Below are 23,950 nucleotides of genomic sequence, written 5' to 3'. Positions count from 1 at the left end.
ATTATACACCCCTAAAATGGGTAAAAGGTGACCCGGTGTGTCCCTTTAAGGAATTAATTAAGGCCCAGTGACCAGGGGTAATAATGTTGGAAGCGCTTTGAGACGCCCTCCGGGTGTGAAAAGCGCTATATAAAAACTGGTTATTGTTATTTTTTATATTGTTGTGGAAAAAAAATATATATCATGATTCAGACTGTATTGTAAGGATCAGTACACGCTCAAGTAACAAATTGCGTTCTGGAAGTTGTATTCAGGCTATTTGGGAAACCAAAACACATTGTTGTAAAAGTGTGCATGTCACTGATTAAATGTCACTGTCACTGATAAAATGCCACTTAATAAGTCTCTGGTCAGTATGTGCCACAGCCACCGAGATTTATCGGACAAATTGTAACATCCCCAAATTGAACTCAGAAACAAAGTTTCATTTCATGCTCCTTCGCTACGCTCACACGCATAAAAAACAGTTTTACCCTTATGAACAACCAAAATAAGCACACAGATAAGCAGTCAAGTATAATCTACGAATTTATTTGAAAAACATGGGAATAAGGCCGGGATTCGGCCGCTGAGTACAACTTCTATGTTTCTTTTGTTTAAAGGAACACGTTGCCTTGGATCGGACGAGTTGGTCTATAAAAAGCGTTTGAAACCGTTTGTTACGGATGTTTTAAAAGTAGAATATAATGATCCACACAAGTATCACTCAAAATTGCACGGTTTTCGTTTTACGTCGCGAACTAACACGGTCGACCATTTATGGGAGTCAAATTGTTGACTCCCATAAATGGCCGACCGTGTTTGTCGACGAGGTAAAACGAAAACCACGCAATTTTGAGGCATATTTGTGTAGATCACTGTATTCTACTTTTACAACATCTTTCTAACCATACTGATTTTATAACAAACGGTTACAGAACGCTTTTCAAGGACCAACTCGACCGATCCAAGGCAACGTGTTCCTTTAACAAAAAGCACTTTTCGTTTTCAACACAATACAACAATCTCGACAATCTCTTCAAACCAATTTTCTCTTTTTCTTACCGATTTCCACAAAGGAAAACAGCCCTTTCAGCTCTTCAGACATCGGTCTGGAAACTAACATATTGAGTAAGCAGTTTATCAGTAAACATAACTCGCAACATCGCTTAAACCTCCATTACTTTGATGAATTTCCATCCATAACAATCTCAAATCAGAGTCATATTCAGTATTGACCGGTGTTATTAGTATAAACTCAAACTTTTCTTATTTCTCTTAAACCGTCTCCTAACAGAAAATGCAATTGAACTTATACATCTACATAACTCTACTATTAAATACCGTTACTTGTAATATTTGAAAAAAACGTAAATTTAAGGGAGACATAGCATGCCGTCCTTAAATTGATCAGACTGCAATCAGATTACCCAAATCTATCGATTATTGTATTGTCTAGACTGAATGGAAGGGGCTCTTTTTGCACGGGTGGTTTGTGTAACTTTCTTCTTTCACTAATATAATAAGTTTTTGCATTACTGGTGAGTCCAAGGGATTTGTTGTGATGTTTACTATTGAGTGAAGCCATTTTATGGCAGCTGCAATTGATACTATTGTACTGTCAGAATTTGCGAACTTACTTTTATGAATGATGAATGCGGCTATAGCATGTACTTTAATGGGAAATACGAGTGGAATATTTTGTACCTTAAGCCAAGCTAAGAATTCCCTACACTTGAATAAGTAACCAGTTATGGTGACGTTCGCCTTGGCAAAAAGAACTTCAAAAAATATGTGCATCTTGGACTCCTCCATGCTGGTAGGGAAATCTGACCAAAAAAGCCTGACTGTAAATGATCCGATACACATGGGAGAGAAAAATATATATAGCTTTAGTTGGTGCAATCAATATAAGCTACACATACAAGGCTCTTTAACTTATTGGAACCCAAAAGAGAATTTTTATTTCTTCCTACTGTATGGACTAGATCCTTCAAATGTCCATCAATCAAAAATCAATCCTTTCATCCAAGTTCTATAACAAGACCAAAGTAATGGCCAAAAAGGTGAAGATGGCCACCAGGGAGAAACTAAAGCTCCTTTACCGGTGCATAAATGTAAATGTTTTAGGACTGCTGGAATGAATACTACTGGAGGAACTAACAAACAATTTTCATTTGCCCAGTTCTGTGCAAAGGCATCCACCGCGGATGACCACGGGTTCCAAAACCTTGGGAAGAAACGGGGAAACTTGGAACTGTAAAAGCAAGCAAAACAATCTACTGTAAATGGTCCACATGCATCAATAATTGTTTGAAAAATGCTGGCCTTTAATTCCCAGTCGTCCAAATCAATAAGCCTACTGACGAAATCTGCTTGTTCGTTAAAAGTTGTTGTAGCCGATGAAAGGTGCGGCTTGAGCTCTTGGCTTGACCCGTGTGGGGACTGGTGAAGGGGGCCGTAAGCAAAGGGGCATTCTCTGGCCCAGTGACCGGCTGTCTTACAGTTGTAGCACACACCATTTGGCAAGCCTGTGTAAAGACCAAACAAATCAAAAACTGAAGAAAAATGAAAAATGAAGGGGCAATAGGGATTTGTCGTAACAAACTAGTTTAACTCTGATAAAATGTTTTAAAGTATACTCAGCGACTGAAAAAGATCTGAACTGGAGACTCATAGATTCCTTTTGCTTATATACTATGTATACGCTTCAGCAGTTTGATATTATGCTTCAATGAGTTTGGAATATATTGGCACGATCGATCTCAGTATGGTGAAATCGATTGCCAACGCCCTACGCACGTAACCCGGGGTGCTACACACACAATAATTTTGGTATTCAAACAGACAAAACTAAATTCTTGTTAGGGTGGCATGGTTGGCTTGTGTGTTCGATTCCCGGCCTGGGTCATAAGTGAGTTGAGTTGTGCGTTGGTTATCTGTTGTGTCACGAGGGTTTTCCAGACCATCGGTTTTCCTCCCTCGGGAAAAATCTAGCCTTGCTCAAGGCAGTGGAATTATTCACTCCGAAAAAAAGACCGCCGCTGTATAAAACCGTATACACTGTGCGTAAAATGTGTGTAACCACATCGCACGATGCCCTGTACACTTTCCGCATGCACCGCCTCCGCATGCGGGTTAGCGGTACAGTCGTACGGTGTGCGTTGAGCGATGTGACGGTGTATATGGCTGGGTCGTGCGGTGTGAATACACACAGTTAGCGCAGTGTATACGGGTGGGTTTACAGCGGTGTCTTTTCGGAGTGAATAATAAGACTGCCTTGAGCAAGGCTAGGAAAAATCTAACAACTTCGATCTTGAGTGTGCTACGTGGTCATAATGGGTTGATGTGGCTGGCAGCTGAAGGCGCCCTTGCATGCCTGCTTCCCAAACACGTTGCAGCCGCGTCCGTCGCAATTCAGCTCTAGCTGCGAGTAAGGATGTTAGCCCCCCCCCCCCCGCCCACCCCCAAAGGTTTTGCTTGGGCTCATTACAATTTTACCGGCACCGTTGCATTCGGTTGTTTTGATTTGATTATATACGGTTCGAACTAAATGTCAAATAGTTTTCTTGATTTGCATATTCTTTTTAAGTCATCATTTAAGTTATGTATTGTAAAATAAACTAAGAAATCAATCACTGTTGATGCTATTCTAATCGTTTCGAGATTATTGACGAATATTTTTATCATGACATAATCGGTTGCCCCGAACTAGAAACATGTTCCGATTACTAATTTTTCTAAAGACATGTTTCGGTCACTTAACAGAAGTTAACAGAAGACAATTTCTTTAATTTATCAGTGGAAATATACATGGTATTAATAAGTATTCGTTATTTTGTAATATATTTAATAATGAATACCGGTTAAGTTGTATCTGTATTTATTAATTTTTTTGATATTTTACAGGAATTAAATATAATTGTACAAGAAACATAAACTGCTCTAGCCTCTATATCACTTTACACATATACAATTAATGAAAGGGTCACAACATTATAACTATGAGGGTTTGTAGCAATGTACTTTGATTTACGATTTGGTTTGCGTCTGGCAAGACACAGTCCGCTAAGTCTTAGGACCAAATGTTGTAGGTTGCAAAATGGCGGTTGTCAAGTGTCGCTGGTTGCAAGGGAAAATACGGCCACGTCATCATTTAAAAGCTAACCGATTAGCCTATTTAGAGTTCATAGTTAATGATCCATAGCATTTTGAGCAATTTCCATTTAAGTTTACCAATATTATTTGTTTACCTGATACGTAACGAGACATTTTTCCTAATAGCCGGACTTTATGCCACTTCTCACAAAGCAAACAAACTGGGTCGTACTTGGATTGTCATTAGGCTAGCGATATGGTTCACACTGATACAGAGCAAAAAAAATGAGGGTAAACATACGACCATTAGGGAATATAATGATCAGGTAGGTATATACAGTTTTGGCAAAGTGACAAGGGTATTGGAAGAACAGTGGAAGGGTGTTCCATATCTACCACGTGCATACATTCAAGTTTATTATTATTATTTTATTTTTTTTATGAGCTGTGTTGTTTTCCTTTGTTTGTTTATGTGTTCCTCTTTTTTTTGCAACAACACAGTCATTCAAAAACAACAACTAGAGGTAACGTCCCCAGTAGTATGCCACAAAGCCAGTAATTACTAAATGTTGTGCTGGTGATTGCGTCAATATTTACAAGACTGAGTTCCATAAACACATCGGCCAGATTTCATTGAAACTAATATTTCTTCATAGAGCGTGCACCACTTGTTAAATGAAGTTGAAATTTCAACCAATACTTCAGATTTCAACAAGTTCATCATAGGCCTATATATAGCGACTGCTTTGGAATGCGAACAACGTAGGCATATGTTCCGACACACCTATGTTCCTTCAATTACACATTAGAGGTATTAGGTTCTCGGGAAAATACACTAGGAATGTCGAGACAGTGGATGTTTAAACATCAAGATGTCGGACATGGGGGTGTGACTATGCCGGCAAGTACTTTTCAGATTAATTGGTCAATGCATTGTGTTCAGAAGTTGGGCATTTAATTGTTTTAAGATGTTTAACATATTTATTTTGTAAAAGCATCGAAACTAAAATTGGTTTAATGACATTGCCCTTAACAAAAAAATAATAATACAAATTGTCAATCTAACCTAGTAGAAGAACAATTTTAGATAATGACTCGTTCAGTTTGTTTCTTTCAAAAACACGTGAAACCCATTGAGTTTATCCCCAGACAAGTGCGATTAACATGGCAATGACCATTTGGGCAGTATGACTCGTGGACTCGACTGTTAAACAGTTTTCTACATATTCTGACGGTGTACAACAAATACTGCGTGTCCACGGTGTAACAACATTTTAAAACATTTAAAATAAAATAAAAAACACTGCAACCTCTGGAAATGTTGCTAATTTTAGCAAACGTAATGAAATTACATGACAAGTTAGGTATACAATGTACACGTTTCCCGACGGTCCACTGGCTGCAGTTATCAATTACATTTGTGTTAATTTGAAAGGGTGGGCATCGTACTGTAGGGTCTGAACAAATTCAAACGTAACTAATGACTCGGTTGCAACAAGCCACCTTAGTATACGGTATAATGACCACTTGATACGGTATAATGACCCGATGTAATATTGGACAATATTAACACGGTTGGGTTTTCCAGTTATATGAAACTTCCACAACTTTATTCTCGTTTATAAAGTTGATTATTTGGAAGTACGGTTTGGTAAAGAAGTGTACTGTTTTGAACATTATCAATGTTGTTTATCTCACAGAATTCGTCGTTATTGCCGCCAGTTATCCACTTTTGTAAAGTTCAGCAGAGATTCAACTGTGCAAAATTAGCATTACTAGACACACTTTAACAACAGGTAAGAGTTTACTTTCCCTTGGTCTAATGGTATGATCAATAACGCACATGACCAATAAAGTATTTTAACTGACAGATCAGACATTTTTCAAGTTGATCATGCCACAGTTTGAACCATTTTTATTTTTGCATTGAACTGCACACGCTCTTTTGACAAAACGCATTATGACTAGTTATACGCAGGCTATTTTGGGTGCGGCTGTTGTATGCGCCGTAGCACCTTGTAAACCCTTATAAGGTGCTACATAATTGGGTCTCTGAATTCATCACCTCAATAACCTATCTTTCTGAAAGTTTGTATAACTCAGCGCGTTGAGTACCTTGTTAGGTAGATACGTGCGTTAAAGACTATTAAAGATATATTATATTATTATTTCATTTTGGGCTATTGAAACATTACTCTTTAATGTTGTTGACGATTACATGGTTGTAGGAAACCAAAGGTCACAGGTTAAACTTCCCTATACACTGCAAAAACTGGGGTGTTCAAACTTACGTCTGGGTTGTTTTCACTTATACATACCAAAGAGATAATCAAGACTAATATCACATGGTGATAAAACAACACCAAATGTAATTGTTTGGGTAGAATTAAATAAGGGATTATAAGGGTAGCGACGAGTTCTTACACGGCCGTTTAAAGCCGGCAGGATCGAACTGCCGTGTGATACAGGCCCGAGCGCACGGCAACGACCCTGCAAGGTTTTAAACGGACGTTTTAGAACGAGTCACTATTATTTTATTCCCATTCACAAATGTCCTTTTGTTAAAAAGGTTAAACAAATACAATTACAGACACTTTGACAGTTAAACATTCGAGTTTTTGTTTTGTTTTGTTTTTTTAACACTTTTTGAGGAGTCTGTTGCGCGTGGATTAAAAATAGACTACGCGCGCGCGCTTAGAAGTAGATGTTACGTTTTGCGATTTGCGTTCCGCGTGATAATCTTGCGCGCCTGACACGCGAACGTCAGGCGGTTATAAACACTCGTCATTATCGACCCCTACGTGACGTGCTCTCCACCAATAGGAGTAGAGAAACTGTCTGGACTTTTTATGAATGTTAACAGCATATGGTGTACATTTTGGTTTCCTCTTCGATATAATACGAAAACACCCACGGTGTCAACTTGTTAAGAGTCAGTTCAGGTAAATAATTGACATACTTGCTCACGGTCAAAAATGAATTTTTTTTATACTTTGTAGGTGGTAGGGCCTTGGGGTGCAAGTAAACAAAATTGCATTTTCAATTCCATATATAGCCCGTTGCCATGGTTACGGCTCATTTTGTTTTTTGGCCATTTTAGGCGGATTTTGGGGTCTGAAAAACTGGTTTTTAGCTCATTTTTACAACTCCACCCCACCAAAATGCAAAAATATTTCAAAAAACCTTGTATATCACTACAAAGTATCATCCTTGGCCTTCCTTCAGAAAAAAAATTATTGCTTTAAATATCACCCTTGTGCTATTTTTGCATCGTTTATTACAGCATGTTTTTAGAACTTGCAAAATCGCCATTTTTACCCTTTTTTGGACTCCAAAATGTCAACTTGCCAGGGGTGTCAGAAAATTCTCCTTTTGGCTGTGATTAGGGCCAACATTGGTCTTTTCATATCTGTTGAGAAAAACTTGGGCAATTGTATCCTGTTGTGACAGTACTGCCTCAAAACTAGACTTTTTTCCCCAAAACGTGAAAAAATGCTTTTTAAGGGTCTTTTCAAATAATGTTGACATATACGTGTGCACGGTGAAAAAAAGGAACATTTTTCTTATACTTTGTGGATGGTAGGAACTTGGGTTCCAAATAAACAAAATTTACATTTCAAATCATTATACAATACGCAGGCTGCAATACATTGCCATGGTAACACTTCATTTGTGTTTAGGCCACTTTAGGCCGATTTGGGGGGGTCTGAAAAACTGTTTTTTAGTTAATATTTACAACTCCACCCCACCAAAAAACACAAATATTTCATAAAACCTTTTACATCACTACAAAGTATCATCCTTGGATTTACTTGAGCCAAAAAATTATTGCTTAAAATTTCACCGTTGTGCTATTTTCAGAACGTGCATTAGGGTATGTTTTTCGAACTTTTTTAACCATATTTTTTGCCCTCAAAATTTCACTTTTTCAGGGGTTTCAGAATATTTTCCTTTCCGTTTTGACTAGGGCCAAAATTGATCTTTTTATTTCTGGTAAGAAAAACTTGGGCAAATGTATCCTGATGTAACAGTACTGTCTCAAAAATATACTTTTTTCTCAAAACAGAAAAATGCATTTTGAATTGTTTTTTTTTCATATTGGATTTATAACATTAAAAAGTAATAATTCTATCAATCTTGCAGCTCTTCCTAAGCACTCTGTAGGCTTAGTGGATTACACAACATTGATCAGGAACTATTGATGACATAAATTTAGAATTTGGTGGCCCAGCCCGAATCATATTCCTTGACATTGCATAAAACAATGTTTTGTGAATAGCGCCTCTTCTGGGGAGACACACTTGGGTTTATTGTATCCTGTTGTGACACTACCTGCCTCAAGTATAGTAATTCTTTTCAAAAACAATGCATGCTTGTAAAATTTGCATGCCCTTTGAGTATTGAGTACAAAGTTTTATTTAAACATAATGGTATCCAACCAAGCCATAACCAATGCTTTGCCACTGAGAGTTCTTGATTTGGCTACTTTACCTATTGTACAGGTACATGTATGATTCCCATTGCAAGTAGAGTGCGATGAGCATTCTTTACAAGTTGTCTTTAATACAGGGCCTACTCTCCTTGGTCCCTGTCTGCTACCAAATGTAAAACTTTTCATAGAGATAGAGATCAAGAACAATATAGTTTCTGTGCTGCAGATGGTTTGGAGCATCCAATCATGTCCAACACAAATGTGGGAAATTAAAAAGCCTTGGCTTAAAAGTGTTGGAAAAAGTTTGCCAAGATCTTAATAAAAACAATGATACTAACGATTTGCAAGATGAACGTAAGAGATCATTTAAAAGGAACACGTTGCCTGGGATCGGTCAAGTTGGTCTTTAAAATGCGTTTGTAACAGTTTGTTATAAAATGCATACTTTAGAAAGATGTTTTTGAGTGATACTTGTGTGGATCATTGTTTTCTACTTTTAAAATATCTTTCTAATCATATGCATTTTGTAATAAACGGTTACAAACGCTTTTCAAAGACCAACTCGACCGATCCAAGGCAACGTGTTCCTGTAATGAAACAACATTGAAATAAGTTGTAAATACTTGCACCTGCTCAACCTAAATTAGTAAGATGCAATTGCAGTGACAAAAGTTTATTCATCCTAGTTTGATTATTTTTTCCATTCGCTATCTTACTAATTCATATTTGGTATATATATCTCTGAGAACGATCAACAAAAAACATTGTCAAACATTACCTGCTGAATTATTTATCACGTAACCAACTCTGTTACTGCTTGCAACAGTACAATTGAAAGGAACCCCACCATGGGTGAGGGAACTGCTTACAGAAGGCCAAAGCAGGTGAATGGCCATTTAGATACTTTGGAGACAGTATTTCCCCCTGCGCACTTTTAGAGCCTCTTTGTTCTGATGGGGATGAAAATGTTTAGTTTGGTAGCAGGCAGGGGACCAATGAGACTGTTATAAGGCCATGTATAGACAACTTGTAAAGAATGCTCATCGCACTACTTCTCTTCTTGCAATGTGAATCATACCTGGGCCCAATTTCATGGCTCTGCTTACCGCCGAATTCTGCGCTTACAATTGCGATTCCCCGCTTGCGTGCAAGCGCCAAATTTCTGCGCTAGCCTTGTAAGCGTAAAATGCTTAGTAACTTGAAGTATGCACGCGCAGAAGGCAAAATTCGCCGCTAACCCGTAAAATACGCTTGCCGTAAGCACAGAATTGTGTGCTTACGGTAAGCAGAGCCATGAAATTGGGCCCTGGACAACTAGGTAAAGAAGTCATGACGAAACAAGAACTCTCAGTGGCAAAGCATGGTTGTGGCTCCAAAAAAAAAACGTTGTACTTGTTACTTTAAAGAGCATGGAAACAGGGTTAAACGATCATGCACGTTTTTGTGTTTTATCAATTCAAACTAAGGGATATCTTCAAAATGCATTTTTCTTGTTTTCGGAAAAATTACCATGTTTGATGCAGAAGTGTCACAACACCAAAGTGTTTCGCCCCAGCAGACATGCAAACCATAATGATAGCCCAATCACAACCAAAAGGGAAATATTCTAAGAACCAATAAAAATTAAGACAGCACAAACTTTCTTGATGTGCAAGGGGATTTAAAAAATAAGACTTTCAAAAAAGAGGCGCTGTTCACAAAACTTTGTTTTATGCAATGTCAAGAAATATGATTGGGGCAGGGCCAATGTGGGGCAAATTTTAAGATTAAGGTCATCAAGTCCTGATCAATGTTGGGTTATGCACTAAGCCTACAGAGTGCTTATATGAAAAGCTGCTAGATCGATGGAATTATTACTTCTTTCTGTTATAAATTCAAAATGAAGCAAATATTTCAAAATGCATTTCTCCATGTTTTGGGGGAAAAGGGTCTACTTTTGAGACAGTACTGTTACATCAGGATACAGTTGCCCAACTTTTTCTTACTAGAAATAAGAAAAAATAAGAATTTTGGCCCTATTCAAAACCTAAAGGAAAATTTTCTCCTGAAACAAATGAAATTTTGAGGGAAAAATATGTTAAAAATGTTGATTTTGCAAGTTCTAAAAACATACTCTAATGCACCTTCTAAAAATAGCACAAGGGTGAAATTTATTGCAATTATTTGTTGTCTAAGGTATAGTGGCCTAAACTCAACCAAACTGTTACCATGGCAATGTGTTATATTATGGTTTGAAATGTTAATTTTGTTTATTTGGACCCAAGGGTGAAATTTATTGCAATCATTTGTTGTCTCAAGTAAAGCCAAGGATGATAATTTGTAGTGATGGCAAAGGTTTTATGAAATGTTTTTGTTTTTTGGTGGGGTGGAGTTGTAAATATTAACTAAAAAACAGTTTTTCAGACCCTCAAATCGGCCTAAAGTGGCCTAAACTCAACCAAACTGTTACCATGGCAATGTGTTATATTATGGTTTGAAATGTTAATTTTGTTTATTTGGACCCAAGTCCCTACCATCCACAAAGGATTAGAAAAATATTCCTTTCTTTTTAAATATGGACACATATGTCAATATTATGTGAAAAAAACCTTAAAAAGGCATTTTTCACGTTTTGGGGAAAAAAGTCTAGTTTTGAGGCAGTACTGTCACAACAGGATACAATTGCCCAAGTTTCTCTCACCAGATATGAGAATACCAATGTTGGCCCTAACTACAGCCGAAAGGAAAATTTTCTGAGACCCCTGGCAAGTTGACATTTTGAGGTCCAACAATAGGGTAAAAATGGCGATTTTGCAAGTTCTAAAAACATACTGTAATAAACGATGCAAAAATAGCACAAGGGTGATATTTAAAGCAATAGTTTTTTTTCTCAAGGAAGGCCAAGGATGACACTTTGTAGTGATATACAACGTGTTTTGAAATAATTTTGCATTTTAGTGGGGTGGAGTTGTAAAAATGAGCTAAAATCCAGTTTTTCAGACCCCAAAATCGGCCTAAAATGGCCCAAAAACAAAATGAGCCGTAACCATGGCAACGGGCTTTATATGGAATTGAAAATGCAATTTCGTTTACTTGCACCCCAAGGCCCTTTCACCCACAAAGTATAAAAAAATTCATTTTTTGACTGTGAGCAAATATGTCAACTATTTACCTGAACTGACTCTTAACACCCCAATTATTGCAATGTATAACAGTTACCCGGTCGGTATGCGCCAAAGCCGACAGAGCCAGTGGGACGATTCTTTGAGTCAATATCCCGAAATCAAACTCAGGCATAAAGTTTCATAAAAGCTTGTCAGTTTGACCGGGAAAACAAGCCACACTGATTTGGGTATGTTTAGAGTGTGGACGTTAAACCGTGTAGTTGCATGTTGGTTTAGTTGGTATTATAACGTTATAGGGTTTGTAAACGTCTAGTAAAGCCTGTGAAAATTATTTACTGTGCAGTTTTATTTGGTAACAAGTACAGCAGCTTAGGATATTGAAATGCAGTTTAGAGAATTTGCTTTAAGTCGAAGTACCATGGTTGTGGAAACAAACAACGCTTTTTATCTTTTGATAATCAGTATCGTTTCTGACAGTAAGGTTTCTTAGATTGTGTAACCCAACTGAAGAATGCTCTTTATGCGTGGACAACCGCTACATTTGTTAAAACAATCTCACATAAGTTTCCACCATAGAGCTATGTATATTGACTAGAGCGCTTACTTGCTCTGCGTTTTGAAGCCACCCTGGGCGCAGACATGTTTGAGATGGTGCGTGACTATGAAACGATTTTAATTTTAAGAGAACACACATTGCCGCGGTTGTTTTACATGGCGGCGCGTGCGCTTTACGTACGCGTTGCCCATTCGCGTACGACGTCCCTGCGCTGCCTAATTATTGATTGTGCTAAATGACATACTACAAAATATATATTCAACTACAAACCAACGATTGGCACACTTAAACAAGCCCTCCCAAGGCTTTACATTATTATGTTTTTAAAGGCAATGGACACTATTGGTAACTGCTCAAAATAATTATTTGCATAAAACCTTACTTGGTAACGAGTAATGAGGAGAGGTTGGTAGTATTAAACAAGTGTATTTATTATTTGTCATGTGAATGTGAAAAGTCCATTGTTTTTTACTGAAAGCTGAGTAATTTCACTCGTTCAGAGCTCTGCATTGTGATAGTTTTGACACGAAGGTACAACATGGTCAAGTGGCTGATTCATATTTGTGGTCCAAGCAAGTCAGTCCAATTTGAAGCACACTGTGCGTTCACCCTGGAGTTTGTTGGACAGAAAATCGTTTCTAATGGCAAGTTATCGCGACTCTCAACAAACGGCTCTTTATGCGGTAAGTCTGCTGCCACCCAATGTCTAAAATCACTGATTGTATGAACTATTGAAAATTACATTCGTTTTACTTTCAGTCTCACCAAGATGGCCGAAGCTGCACTTCACACTGAGACCACTTGCAAGATTAGACATGTACACATCGAATGTCCAATCTGCTTGACTCGGTTCATCGATCCGAAAATCCTGGACTGTCAGCACAGCTTCTGCTTAAAATGTCTTCAGGAACTTGTAGACAAACAGGATCCGAAGACGGATTTCATCATTTGCCCAGTGTGTAGAGAGAAAACTTCAATCCATGATAAGGGACCATCTGCTCTTCTTAACTGCTTTCTCTTGAGCTCACTTATTGATGACGTCATCAACCCGAATAGTCCCGAGGTGGACATTAACCCTCTTGTCTCGATTTGCGAAGGATGTGACGAGGGTCTTGATGCCGTCTCACGGTGTGTTGACTGTGAAGCTAATTTTTGCAAGACTTGTTTGGAATACCACGCCAAAATAAAATTGAACAGGCATCATCGAGTCGTTAATGCAGCCGGGTCGTCAAATGAGGGATCCAGAGACCAGAAAAAAACTTGCTCTCAAAAATGCCGGAAACACACTGACCAGGAACTGTGTTTTTATTGCGACACGTGTGACTTACTTGTTTGTCTCAAATGTGTGGTATTTGATCACAGAGCGCAAAACCACAAACTCACTGAAATCAAAGACTCCATTCGATCTTATCGTCAAGCTGTTGAAGAGGCTTTGATGAAGTTTGATGAATGTCGCAAGCAGTTCCAAGAAGTGTACGACTCTATCAAACACTCACAGCATAGATTACAGATCATGGTCGACCGGGCTCTTCGAGATATTGTGGCTAAGGAGGAAGAGGAAGTTGCCAAAATCAGAAAAGCATCTCGCCTCCTTCAAGACAGAATAACTCAAATCGGTCAAGAAATAGGTGGGGAATTTGGCAGCATACAGATCAGCAATAGCGATAAGATGAGCCGCGCAGAGCAGATCGTAGCTTCAGTCAACGACTTGATGCAACATCCTGATGACTTTGAGCTGCTGGACCTCAAGCCAAAGATTATGCACAACTTGACATTCCACAATGAGCTCAAGTTTCAAACAGTGCAGCATAGCAAGTCATTCATCGGGTTCAAAGGTCATGATGTCGTCACTGATGCGGATATCGGTGAAATACTAGAGGAAGAGAAGTGGGAGGTGAAGACAGAGTTTGGTAAAGAAGGGGAAGGTGACGGGGAGTTCAAGTTTGCCTGGGACGTTGCTTGTTTTTGCAACGATGACATCGTCGTTACTGATTTGGAACGGCAGATGTTATCCAAATTTACATCGAATGGTAGTTACATATGTAAAGTTGTGCAAAGTAGAACAGAAGATGGACAACTACAAGAACCTGGCGGTGTTGCGGTGACCTCTGATGACATGCTTCTGGTTACTGACGGACAGGATGTAAAGGTTTATGATAGCGAACTGCGATATATTCGACAGTTCAGACCCTCACAGAATGAAGTCGAGGGGCAGTCAGAGAGTTTACTCGTTAGTATTGCTGTTGACAAGAAAGATCGTATTGCAGTGTATGACTGTTGGAGAAAGGTAATATCTCTTCATAACAAGGATGGATCTAACATTTCCACAATACATCATGATGATATTGGCGCTTTCGACAGTCCAAGCATTCTATCTGCTAACAGCAAGGAACGACTGATCTTTACAAACCCCGAAGAGATGAAACTAGTTTGTCTGGATTTCATGGGAAACGAGGTTTTCAATATCATGACCTCCCTTGACGGCAAACCTGTAAACCCTATTTGTGTGTGTTGTGATGATGCTGGGGATATATATGTATCTATTCCTGAAGATACAGTGGGAGTGGGAACCGGTGGGATACATCATTACGATGCATCAGGTGAACACATCGGCTGTGTAGCTCGTGGCTTGCACGGTCCTCTAGGCATGACGTTTACTCCGACCGGTGACCTCATCGTGGCTGATATGAACTCGATTAAGATCTTGCATCGCGTTTGAGTGTCGATGACGTCATGGTCGTAAAATGTACAATATTATTAATGATAAGGTAATTTGCAACTTATAAAGTTTAACACTTAGAGTTAATCTTCATGAATCTCAATAATGCGTATAATCTGCCATTTGGACAAAACGTTACGATCACAACGTACCACCAATCGTTTAGTACAAATCTAGTGTTCTATTTTCGCAGATAAATGCTTCATTCGCTTTGGCGGTTAAATCAATTGGGTTATTTTTGTTTCATCCCATTTACTTCTTTAATACGTTTTAGTAACAACATTTAACCTACAAAGTACCAGCTGAAATGTGTAATATCCGTACCATAGTGTAGTCTTTTGTGAACTCTCAGTCTGGTAACTCAACTCTATTTTCACGATCCTTTTAAAAACACTTAAACATATGCATAAAATAACGAGCCTGTGGAAATGTGAGCTCAATTGGTCATTGAAGTTGCGAGATAATAATGAAAGAAAAAACAACTTTGTCACACGAAGTTGTGTGCTTTCAGATGCTTGATTTCGAGACCTCAAATTCTAAATCTGAGGTATCGAAATCAAATTCGTGGAAATATACTTCTTTCTCGAAACTACTCCACTTCAGAGGGAGCCGTTTCTCACACTGTTTATACTACCAACATCTCCCCATTACTTGTACCAAGTATGGTTTTATGCAAATAATGATTTTGATTAATTATCAATAGTGTCCACTGCCTTTACATTAATTTTTGAGCTGTATTATTACGGATATATTTTTAAATGTCGATTATTAATGTAAATGAAGCATTCCTTTTTTGTTAAACCTCAACCGAATATTTACCATCATTGTGTTGTTGGCAGACTATGTTGTGTGTTTACCGTTATAAAATTATTAATCTTTAATTAATTTGTGTAAGTTAGAGCTTGTGTAAATATTGCTTAAAAATGCGGCTCACGAAAAAGTAAGCAGGATACAAGTCTTATAATACAAATGTTACACGGTATAGTCTGGTGTGGTAAGCATTTTAATTTTTTTTTTTTTTTTATTTATTTTTTTTTTTTGGGGGGGGGGCTTTAAGAGTCAGTTCAGGTAAATAATTGACATAGTTGCTCACGGTCAAAAAATGATTTTTTTTTATACTTTGTGGATGGAAGGGCCTTGGGGTGCAAGTAAACAAAATTGCATTTTCAATTTTATATATAGTCCGTTGCCATGGTTACGGCTCATTTTGTTTTTTTGGCCATTTTAGGCCGATTTTGGGGTCTGAAAAACTGGTTTTTAGCTCATATTTACAACTCCACCCCACCAAAATGCAAAATTATTTCAAAAAACCTTTTATATCACTACAAAGTATCATCCTTGGCCTTCCTTGAGAAAAACAAATATTGCTTTAAATATCACCCTTGTGCTATTTTTGCATCACGCATTACAGTATGTTTTTAGAACTTGCAAAATCGACATTTTTACCCTATTTTTGGACCCCAAAATGTCAACTTGCCAGGGGTCTCAGAACATTTTCCTTTCGGCTGTGATTAGGGCCAACATTGGTCTTTCCATAGCTGGTGTCAAAAACTTGGGCAATGGTATCCTGTTGTGACAGTACTGCCTCAAAACTAGACTTTTTTCCCCAAAACGTGAAAAATGGCTTTTTAAGGGTCTTTTCACATAATATCGACATACGTGTCCACGGTAAAAAAAAGGAATATTTTTCTTATACTTTGTGGATGGTAGGGACTTGGGGTCCAAATAAACAACATTTACAATTCAAATCATAATATAACACGTTGCCATGGTAACAGTTCATTTGTGTTTAGGCCACTTTATATATCATTATATTCTACTTTTAAAATATCTTTCTAATCATATGCATTTTGTAATAAACGTTTACAAACGCTTTTCAAAGACCAACTCGACCGATTCAAGGCAACGTGTTCCTTTAATGAAACAACATTGAAAGAAGTTGTAAATACTTGCACCTGCTCAACATAAATAAGTAAGATGCATTTGCAGTGACAAAAGTTTATTCAGGCTAGTTTGATTATTTTTTCCATTCACTGTCTTACTAATTCATAATTATAATATATGTCTCTGAGAACGATCAACAAAAAACATTGGCAAACATTACCTGCTGAATTGTTTATCACGTTAAAATAAACCAACTCTTATTGTTTGCAACAGTACAATCGAAAGGAACCCCACCATGGATGGGGAACTGCTTACAGAAGGCCAAAGCAGGTGAATGGCCATTTAGATACTTTGGATACAGTACTTGCTCACTTTTAGAGCCTCTTTGTTCTGATAGGGATGAAAATGTTTAGTTTGGTAGCGGGCAGGGGACCAAGAAGACTGTTATAAGGCCATGTATAGACAAGAATAGTAAAGAATGCTCATCGCACTACTTATCTTCTTGCATTGTGAATCATACCTGTACAACTAGGTAAAGTAGTCATGACAAAACAAGAACTCTCAGTGGCAAAGCATGGTTATAAACTTTTTATTTGTTACTTAACGAGCATAGAAACAGTGCCATATTTTTTAAACAAGCATGCTCGTTTTTGTTTTTTATCAATTCAAACTAAGGGATAACTTCGAAATGCATTTTTATTGTTTTTGGAAAAATTACCATGTTTGAGGCAGAAGTGTCACAACAGGATACAATAAACCAAAGTGTTTCTCCCCAGCAGACATGCAAACAATTTGATATTGATAGCCCAAATCACAACCAAAAGGGAAATATTCTGAGAACCAATAAAAAAATAAGACAGTACAAACTTTCTTGATGTGCAAGGGGAACTAAAAAATGTGACTTTCAAAAGAGAGGCGCTGTTCACAAAACTTTGTTTTTTTGTATGCAATGTCAAGAAATATGATGTGGCCGGGGCCGGGGTGGGGCCGGGGCGGGGCAAATTATAAGATTTAGGTCATCAACAAGTCGTGATCAATGTTTGGTAATGCACTAAGCCTACAGAGTGCTTATGAAAAGCTGCCAGATTGATGGAATTATTACTAACTTCTTAATGTTATAAATTCAAAATGAAGCAAACATTTCAAAATGCATTTCTCTAAATGTTTTCGGGGAAAAGGGTCTATTTTTGAGACAGTTCTGTTACATCAGGATACAAAAAGAAATAAAAAGACAAATTTTGGCCCTGATCAAAACCGAAAGGAAAATATTCTAAGACCCCTGAAAAAATGAAATTTTGAGGGCAAAAAATATGGTAAAAATGTTGATTTTGCAATTTCTAAAAACATACTCTAATGCACGTTCTTAAAATAGCACAAGGGTGAAATTTATAGCAACATTTGTTTGTCTCAAGTAAAGCCAATGATGATAATTTGTAGTGATGGAAAAGGTTTTATGAAATACTGTTGTTTTTTGGTGGGGTGGAGTTGTAAATATTAACTAAAAACAGTTTTTCAGACCCAAAAATCGGCCTAAAGTGGCCTAAACACAAATGCACTGTTACCATGGCAACGTGTTATATTATGATTTGAAATGTAAATGTTGTTTATTTGGACCCCAAGTCCCTACCATCCACAAAGTATAAGAAAAATATTCCTTTTTTTACCGTGGACACGTATGTCGATATTATGTGAAAAGACCCTTAAAAAGGCATTTTTTTCGTTTTTGGGAAAAAAGTCTAGTTTTGAGGCAGTACTGTCACAACAGGATACAATTGCCCAAGTTTTGGACACCAGATATGGAAAGACCAATGTTGGCCCTAATCACAGCCGAAAGGAAAATTGTCTGAGACCCCTGGCAAATTGTCATTTTGGGGTCCAAAAATAGGGTAAAAATTTCGATTTTGCAAGTTCTAAAAACATACTGTAATGCATGATGCAAAAATAGCACAAGGGTGATATTTAAAGCAATAATTTTTTTCTCAAGGAAGGTCAAGGGTGGTACTTTGTAGTGATATAAAAGGTTTTTTGAAATAATTTTGCATTTTGGTGGGGTGGAGTTGTAAATATGAGCTAAAAACCAGTTTTTCAGATCCCCAAATCGGCCTAAAATGGCCAAAAACAAAATGAGCCGTAACCATGGCAACGGACTATATATAGAATTGAAAATGCATTTTTTTTTTACTTGCACCCCAAGGCCCTTCCACCCACAAAGTGAGCAACTATGTTAATTGTTTACCTGAACTGACTCTTAAGATCTCGAAATCAATTATCTGAAAGCACATAACTTCGTGTGACAAGGGTGTTTTTCTTCCATTATTATCTCGCAATTTCGACCACCAATTGAGCTCAAATTTTCACAGGTTTGTTATTTTATACATATGTTGAGATACACCAAGTGAGAAGACTGGTCTTTGACAATTATCACTAGACTAGTGTACAGTGTATTTAATACACAATTGACTTGAATGCAATCAACAAAGCCGGGTATAGTCCATTATTGAAAAAAAAAAAAAAAAAAAAATAGGTTGCGTCTAAGGTGAGATACACCGCATTCACACTTGATCCTGCTAGGAGGATCAAAGGAGGATCTGATCTCGAAAGGGCGATCAAATTGAGATCATCGGCTAGTGTGAACGCGATCAGGATCAGGATCAGATATTCCATTTTCATTTCCCTTTATTTCGGGATCAAAGGGATATCAGATACCGCAAAGGCGATCAACACAAAAGTGTGAACGCAGATCGAAATCGAATCCTGCAATTTAATCTGCTCACATCTGGTCATACCAAAGAAAACTTTACAAAATCAATGACCTCGCGCAGTGAGCTGAACTGAACTTCCGTTTAACTATGTGATATCAACGGACCTTATGCACATGACGTCGTTTCAGTAGGGCGCCCTCACCTACAGGTCGAAAGGAGGTTGTTCATTGGCCAATACTGTGCGCCGCGCGTACAAATACGTGCGTCTCAATTGTTTGGTCACCGTTTTTCTTCTAAGATGGCGGCTGGATGACGTCAATGCATAAGGTCTATGCGAGTGTGAACGCGGCACACAACAGTGCTTGATCTCGCTTTCGAGATCTGATCCTCCTTGGATCCTTGTATGAGGATCTGGTGTAAACGCGGTGTAAAGGTGGGTTTGCTGTGTCCAACGTATCATTTGAATGTGCATGGTGGTTTTTGTTCAGTGAAATACCACACAGACTTGCACAATTTGGTTTTAATCATAAGTATGCATACCAAATCTTGCCTCACATCAGAGCTTCTTGTGTCATAGCATCAAACGAGAATGTTATCTCTTTAGCGGATAACATTAGGTTGTATTACAATATACAATTGGTGCACGCTGTGATGGAATCCATGGCGTTCTGTACACTCGAGGGGGAAAATGGCACCCGAGGCGAATCTGAGGTAGCCTTGATCAAGGCTGTTGACGTTATGTTCCTCGGCCCGGTTCGCTGCACACGCATGCAGTGCATACACAAATGTACATTACCATACATTGTACAGCGAGAACAGTATAGCGTAGTCGTGAGTACGGTCGTGTCTTTCAACTTTCAACCTCGCACACGTGGCTCAAACAACAGCCTTGATGGGTTTGTAAAGCTTTATCGGAATTCCGATAAAAGGGTAGTCATGATGTGGGCGTGTCATTCTAAACATTGGCCAATCACAGGCGCGATTGAGAATGACGTATTACTGCTTGCAATCATGCCACGTCCATGTGTGTGGGTGTGTGTGTACTGTACTACGTGATTTGTTTAGCAGTGTCGGGAGCGTCGGGTATATTAAAAGCTATGATTGTAAGGGTTCTGAATGCGTTGCCGGACGGGTGAGCCGGACAAGACTCGCCCGGTCGGTAATGGTGTTGAACAACTTCGAACAACTTCCGTTGTCTTGCGTTTCATTATAACACGAGGACTAGCTTCATAATTACAACGTAGCTGGTAGATTTGTCCCTGAATTGGAAGCTGCTGTACTATAAGTGTAACGTTGTAGTGTAGTACTAGTATGGCAAGAGTTAGTTTATGAAATCTCTGTCCTTCCTCTAATATGAAAATATGCCCAGCACCTAAGAATTCTTACCAAGTAGCCATCTTGCCGGAAACCCATGACACCTGGATACTTTTTTAACCTTTCTCAAACACATTTCACATGGTCTAATTTTCTTCCTTCTATTTCTCAACCCATGATTGATGCATTAACCGCGGTTGTTATATTTTGTGGAAAGTTTCTTTAGTTGTGTTGCAAATTTTACACCACTGATTTCCACTGACTCCAGTTTTGTTTTACTAGTAGGGATTTCTCCCTCGCCCGCCGCCATTGCAACTACAGCCACGAGCACATGTGTGCGAGTGCTTGCAGAACGTTGTGGTTGACATCGCAGCGAGAGTTTATAGGTCAACCAACAACCAATGAGAACGGGTTGTTAGTATACATTAGCATAATGAGCTCCGCCCTAAATTTTGGCAGTTACAAAACCATCAAGGCGCTACTTAGGAAGTACCCATGTACCGTAAGTGTACCGTACACAGATGGTACATGTACATGTACAGTACGTACGATGTGTACATACGCTGTACACGTATTGTATGCACTGTGTTATGTATGGGGGGTGCGCTGGCGGAATTCAGTGATGGGGACTGGGATTTTGCAGATCGCGGCTGGCTGTAGCGCCTTGATCAAGGCTAAATCTGAGGGTGCCATTTGCCACCGAGGGTATACAAAACCCATGGACCCCAGTCACAGCATGCAACAATTGTTTTGTTATACCTTGTTAACATTGTTATCCTCTTCTCGAAGTTATGTTGTCATCTTCAAACATTATTAAGACGGAGCTATGCTTAGTTTAATCATGGTTTTATAAGCAGACGAACAGTTCAAATAAGAAACAATTATTCACCTGTTCCCTCGAGCCCGCGTGAGTTTGGTACAGCGCTGGAAATCGACCAACGGTGGGAACGATCAATGTGATGTACACCGCGTAGCGAGCATCTTTAGCCAGTATACATGCGTATTTGTTGCACGGCACGTGATTGGTTATCGACCAATCAAACTTCACAATTTGAACAGAGGTATAACAATGGTAAACTGAGAACTGTACCACAACTTTAGATAACTGGAGGGAATGCAAACAAATAATCCACGTGTAGTTTCAATCTGAAAATTGGTTCAACGTACGGGATTAAAATTGAAGTTGGTTAGCACGACTTTTCGATTTCATTTACTGTTCCTTCACATGGTTGAACAATGTTAATGACCAATCGCCCTTTGTAAAATTCACCCTTGGGCCAGAGGTTCCCTGTATTCCGCAAGTACGAAATTTGTTAAGGTCAGCAACTTCAAAAACCGTGCTTAATTGACTGGAAACAAGTGTATATAATTGAAATAATGTTGCTACAAATTTTGATAAAGTCGCGTGGATGCTAATTTGGTGTTTCTTAATCCCCTCACTATCAATTGCCGAGCGGTTAAGAGCACCGAATTCAAACTCTGGTATTTCTAATCAGCAGAGTGGGGTTTCGACTCCCAAGCCATGACACTTGTGTCCTTAAGCAAGACACTTACCCACTGCTTCTTCCTTGTTTAACCCACACTTATCAACAAAGAGAAGGGGTTTGCCCCGGTGTTCCTGGTCTGATTGGCAGCAAATTGCGCCACAGCATATTATAAAACATAGGTCTCATAAGTAAAAAAGTAGTCTCACATCTGGCAGGAAGTACTGCCTGCTACAACGCCAGGAGCGTCATTAAGTGACGGACATGTGCGCGCTAATGCATAGCGCGACATCTTACTCATTTTCACGTGGCGGGTCACATATAAGAGCCGCAAAAATTATTGATCTTTTATTTGACAAATGTACCTTGATAATTGAGCCTCGCACTGCTAACAGGATCCACGCCGGGCGTCGATGATACTTCGATATCGGTATCGAGAATGTATCCGTTCTCCATACCGAGAGGCTCGTCGATGTCCAAGGAACAAACTACAAGATAACGAAAACACATGTACAACCAATATTAGTAATATGCCTTCCGATCATAAAAATAACAACTAGACATGTACAGTACTGTTTTTTATATTTACAAACACTAGGTGCTGGTGTACTCCTTTCGTCTTAGAATAAGCATTTCAAAAAAAAAAAATGAACTTTTGAAAAAAAGAAACATTGGTATATTTGTATTTAAAAACGAATAACGTTAGTCTCAACTCACTTATATTGTCTTCCGACTTTGATAAGCAATTATCCTCATGTGATAAATACTTATCCTCATTCTAAGCACCGAAAATTTGGTACTTTCACGAGTTCGGAAAAGAGCAGCCTGGCAAATTCGGGCAGGATTCGAACCCCTGACTTATGAATTGCAGGAGCAAATGTCTTACCAACAGAAAACCGAGTTAGTGTGTCTCTGTTTGCCAACCCAGTCTGTTGGTGTTCATGTACTTGTTTGTATGAACGGCTTTGATTTATTGTTGTCACAGAAGTATCATCTCTATGCAAACATTTGAGATCTCTATCAACGGATGTAAACAATTGTGATCAAATAAGTAGTTGATTATTATTATTTTTTTCAATGTTAAGACCAAAAGTCACGGTCAAACTAGATCACATTGTTTTGTGTCGTTTAGTGAGTTTAAAAATACCCGCTGCGATTGTGTTTGAATTGTACACAATCAACTTAGGCGTTCGGGAGTTATGGCAGTTTGAATTATTAAACTTTGAATACATTATTTCAAAAGCGTAAGACGTTATCAAGACGTAACTTTAGAGATTTCCTCTTAGTAAATATCCAGCTATAAAATGTTAAATTTAAGTTGATATGAGCAGGTGGACAACACACGGTCTTACCGCAATCCAAGTATATACTGATACCTCATCCAAAAATTTTCTTATACCCTGTTCACACAGCACTACGACCTTACGAAGGTAATGCCAATCTGCCCGATCTTAATACATTATCAAGTCGGGGTATGATCGCCGTGGAAATCAAACAATTTGGCAAGTTGAAGACTCCGCCCAACTTAACTGCTTCTACGTAAAAAAGTGTTTCTGACTCCCTGCCACTACGGTTACTTGATATTTGATTGATGTGAACGTCTAGCAGTAAGAAGCATACATTTCTGACCAGTACTTCCTGTGGGGTCACTTTCAACTAATGGGGTTCCTTTCAGACA

The 23,950-nt window shown here is 38.5% G+C and overlaps 1 protein-coding gene across 1 annotated transcript in view; it reads left to right on the top strand.

Annotated features, from left to right (window-relative positions):
- The window catches only part of LOC139942940 (uncharacterized), a 97,674-nt gene extending 82,013 nt beyond the window's left edge, over positions 1-15,661 (top strand). The window contains exons 2-3 of the mRNA XM_071939768.1: positions 5,778-5,873; positions 12,929-15,661. Of these exons, the coding sequence (XP_071795869.1) occupies positions 12,939-14,888 (1,950 nt within the window). The 5' untranslated portion in view covers positions 5,778-5,873; positions 12,929-12,938 and the 3' untranslated portion in view covers positions 14,889-15,661. The remainder of the gene's footprint in view (positions 1-5,777; positions 5,874-12,928) is intronic.
- Positions 15,662-23,950: the final 8,289 nt, after the last annotated feature.

Source organism: Asterias amurensis, chromosome 10 (assembly GCF_032118995.1).
Source record: "Asterias amurensis chromosome 10, ASM3211899v1".
In the NCBI taxonomy this organism is placed as follows: domain Eukaryota; kingdom Metazoa; phylum Echinodermata; class Asteroidea; order Forcipulatida; family Asteriidae; genus Asterias; species Asterias amurensis.
Note: the sequence above shows the minus strand (reverse complement) of the source record. Positions and strands in the feature narration are given on the sequence as shown.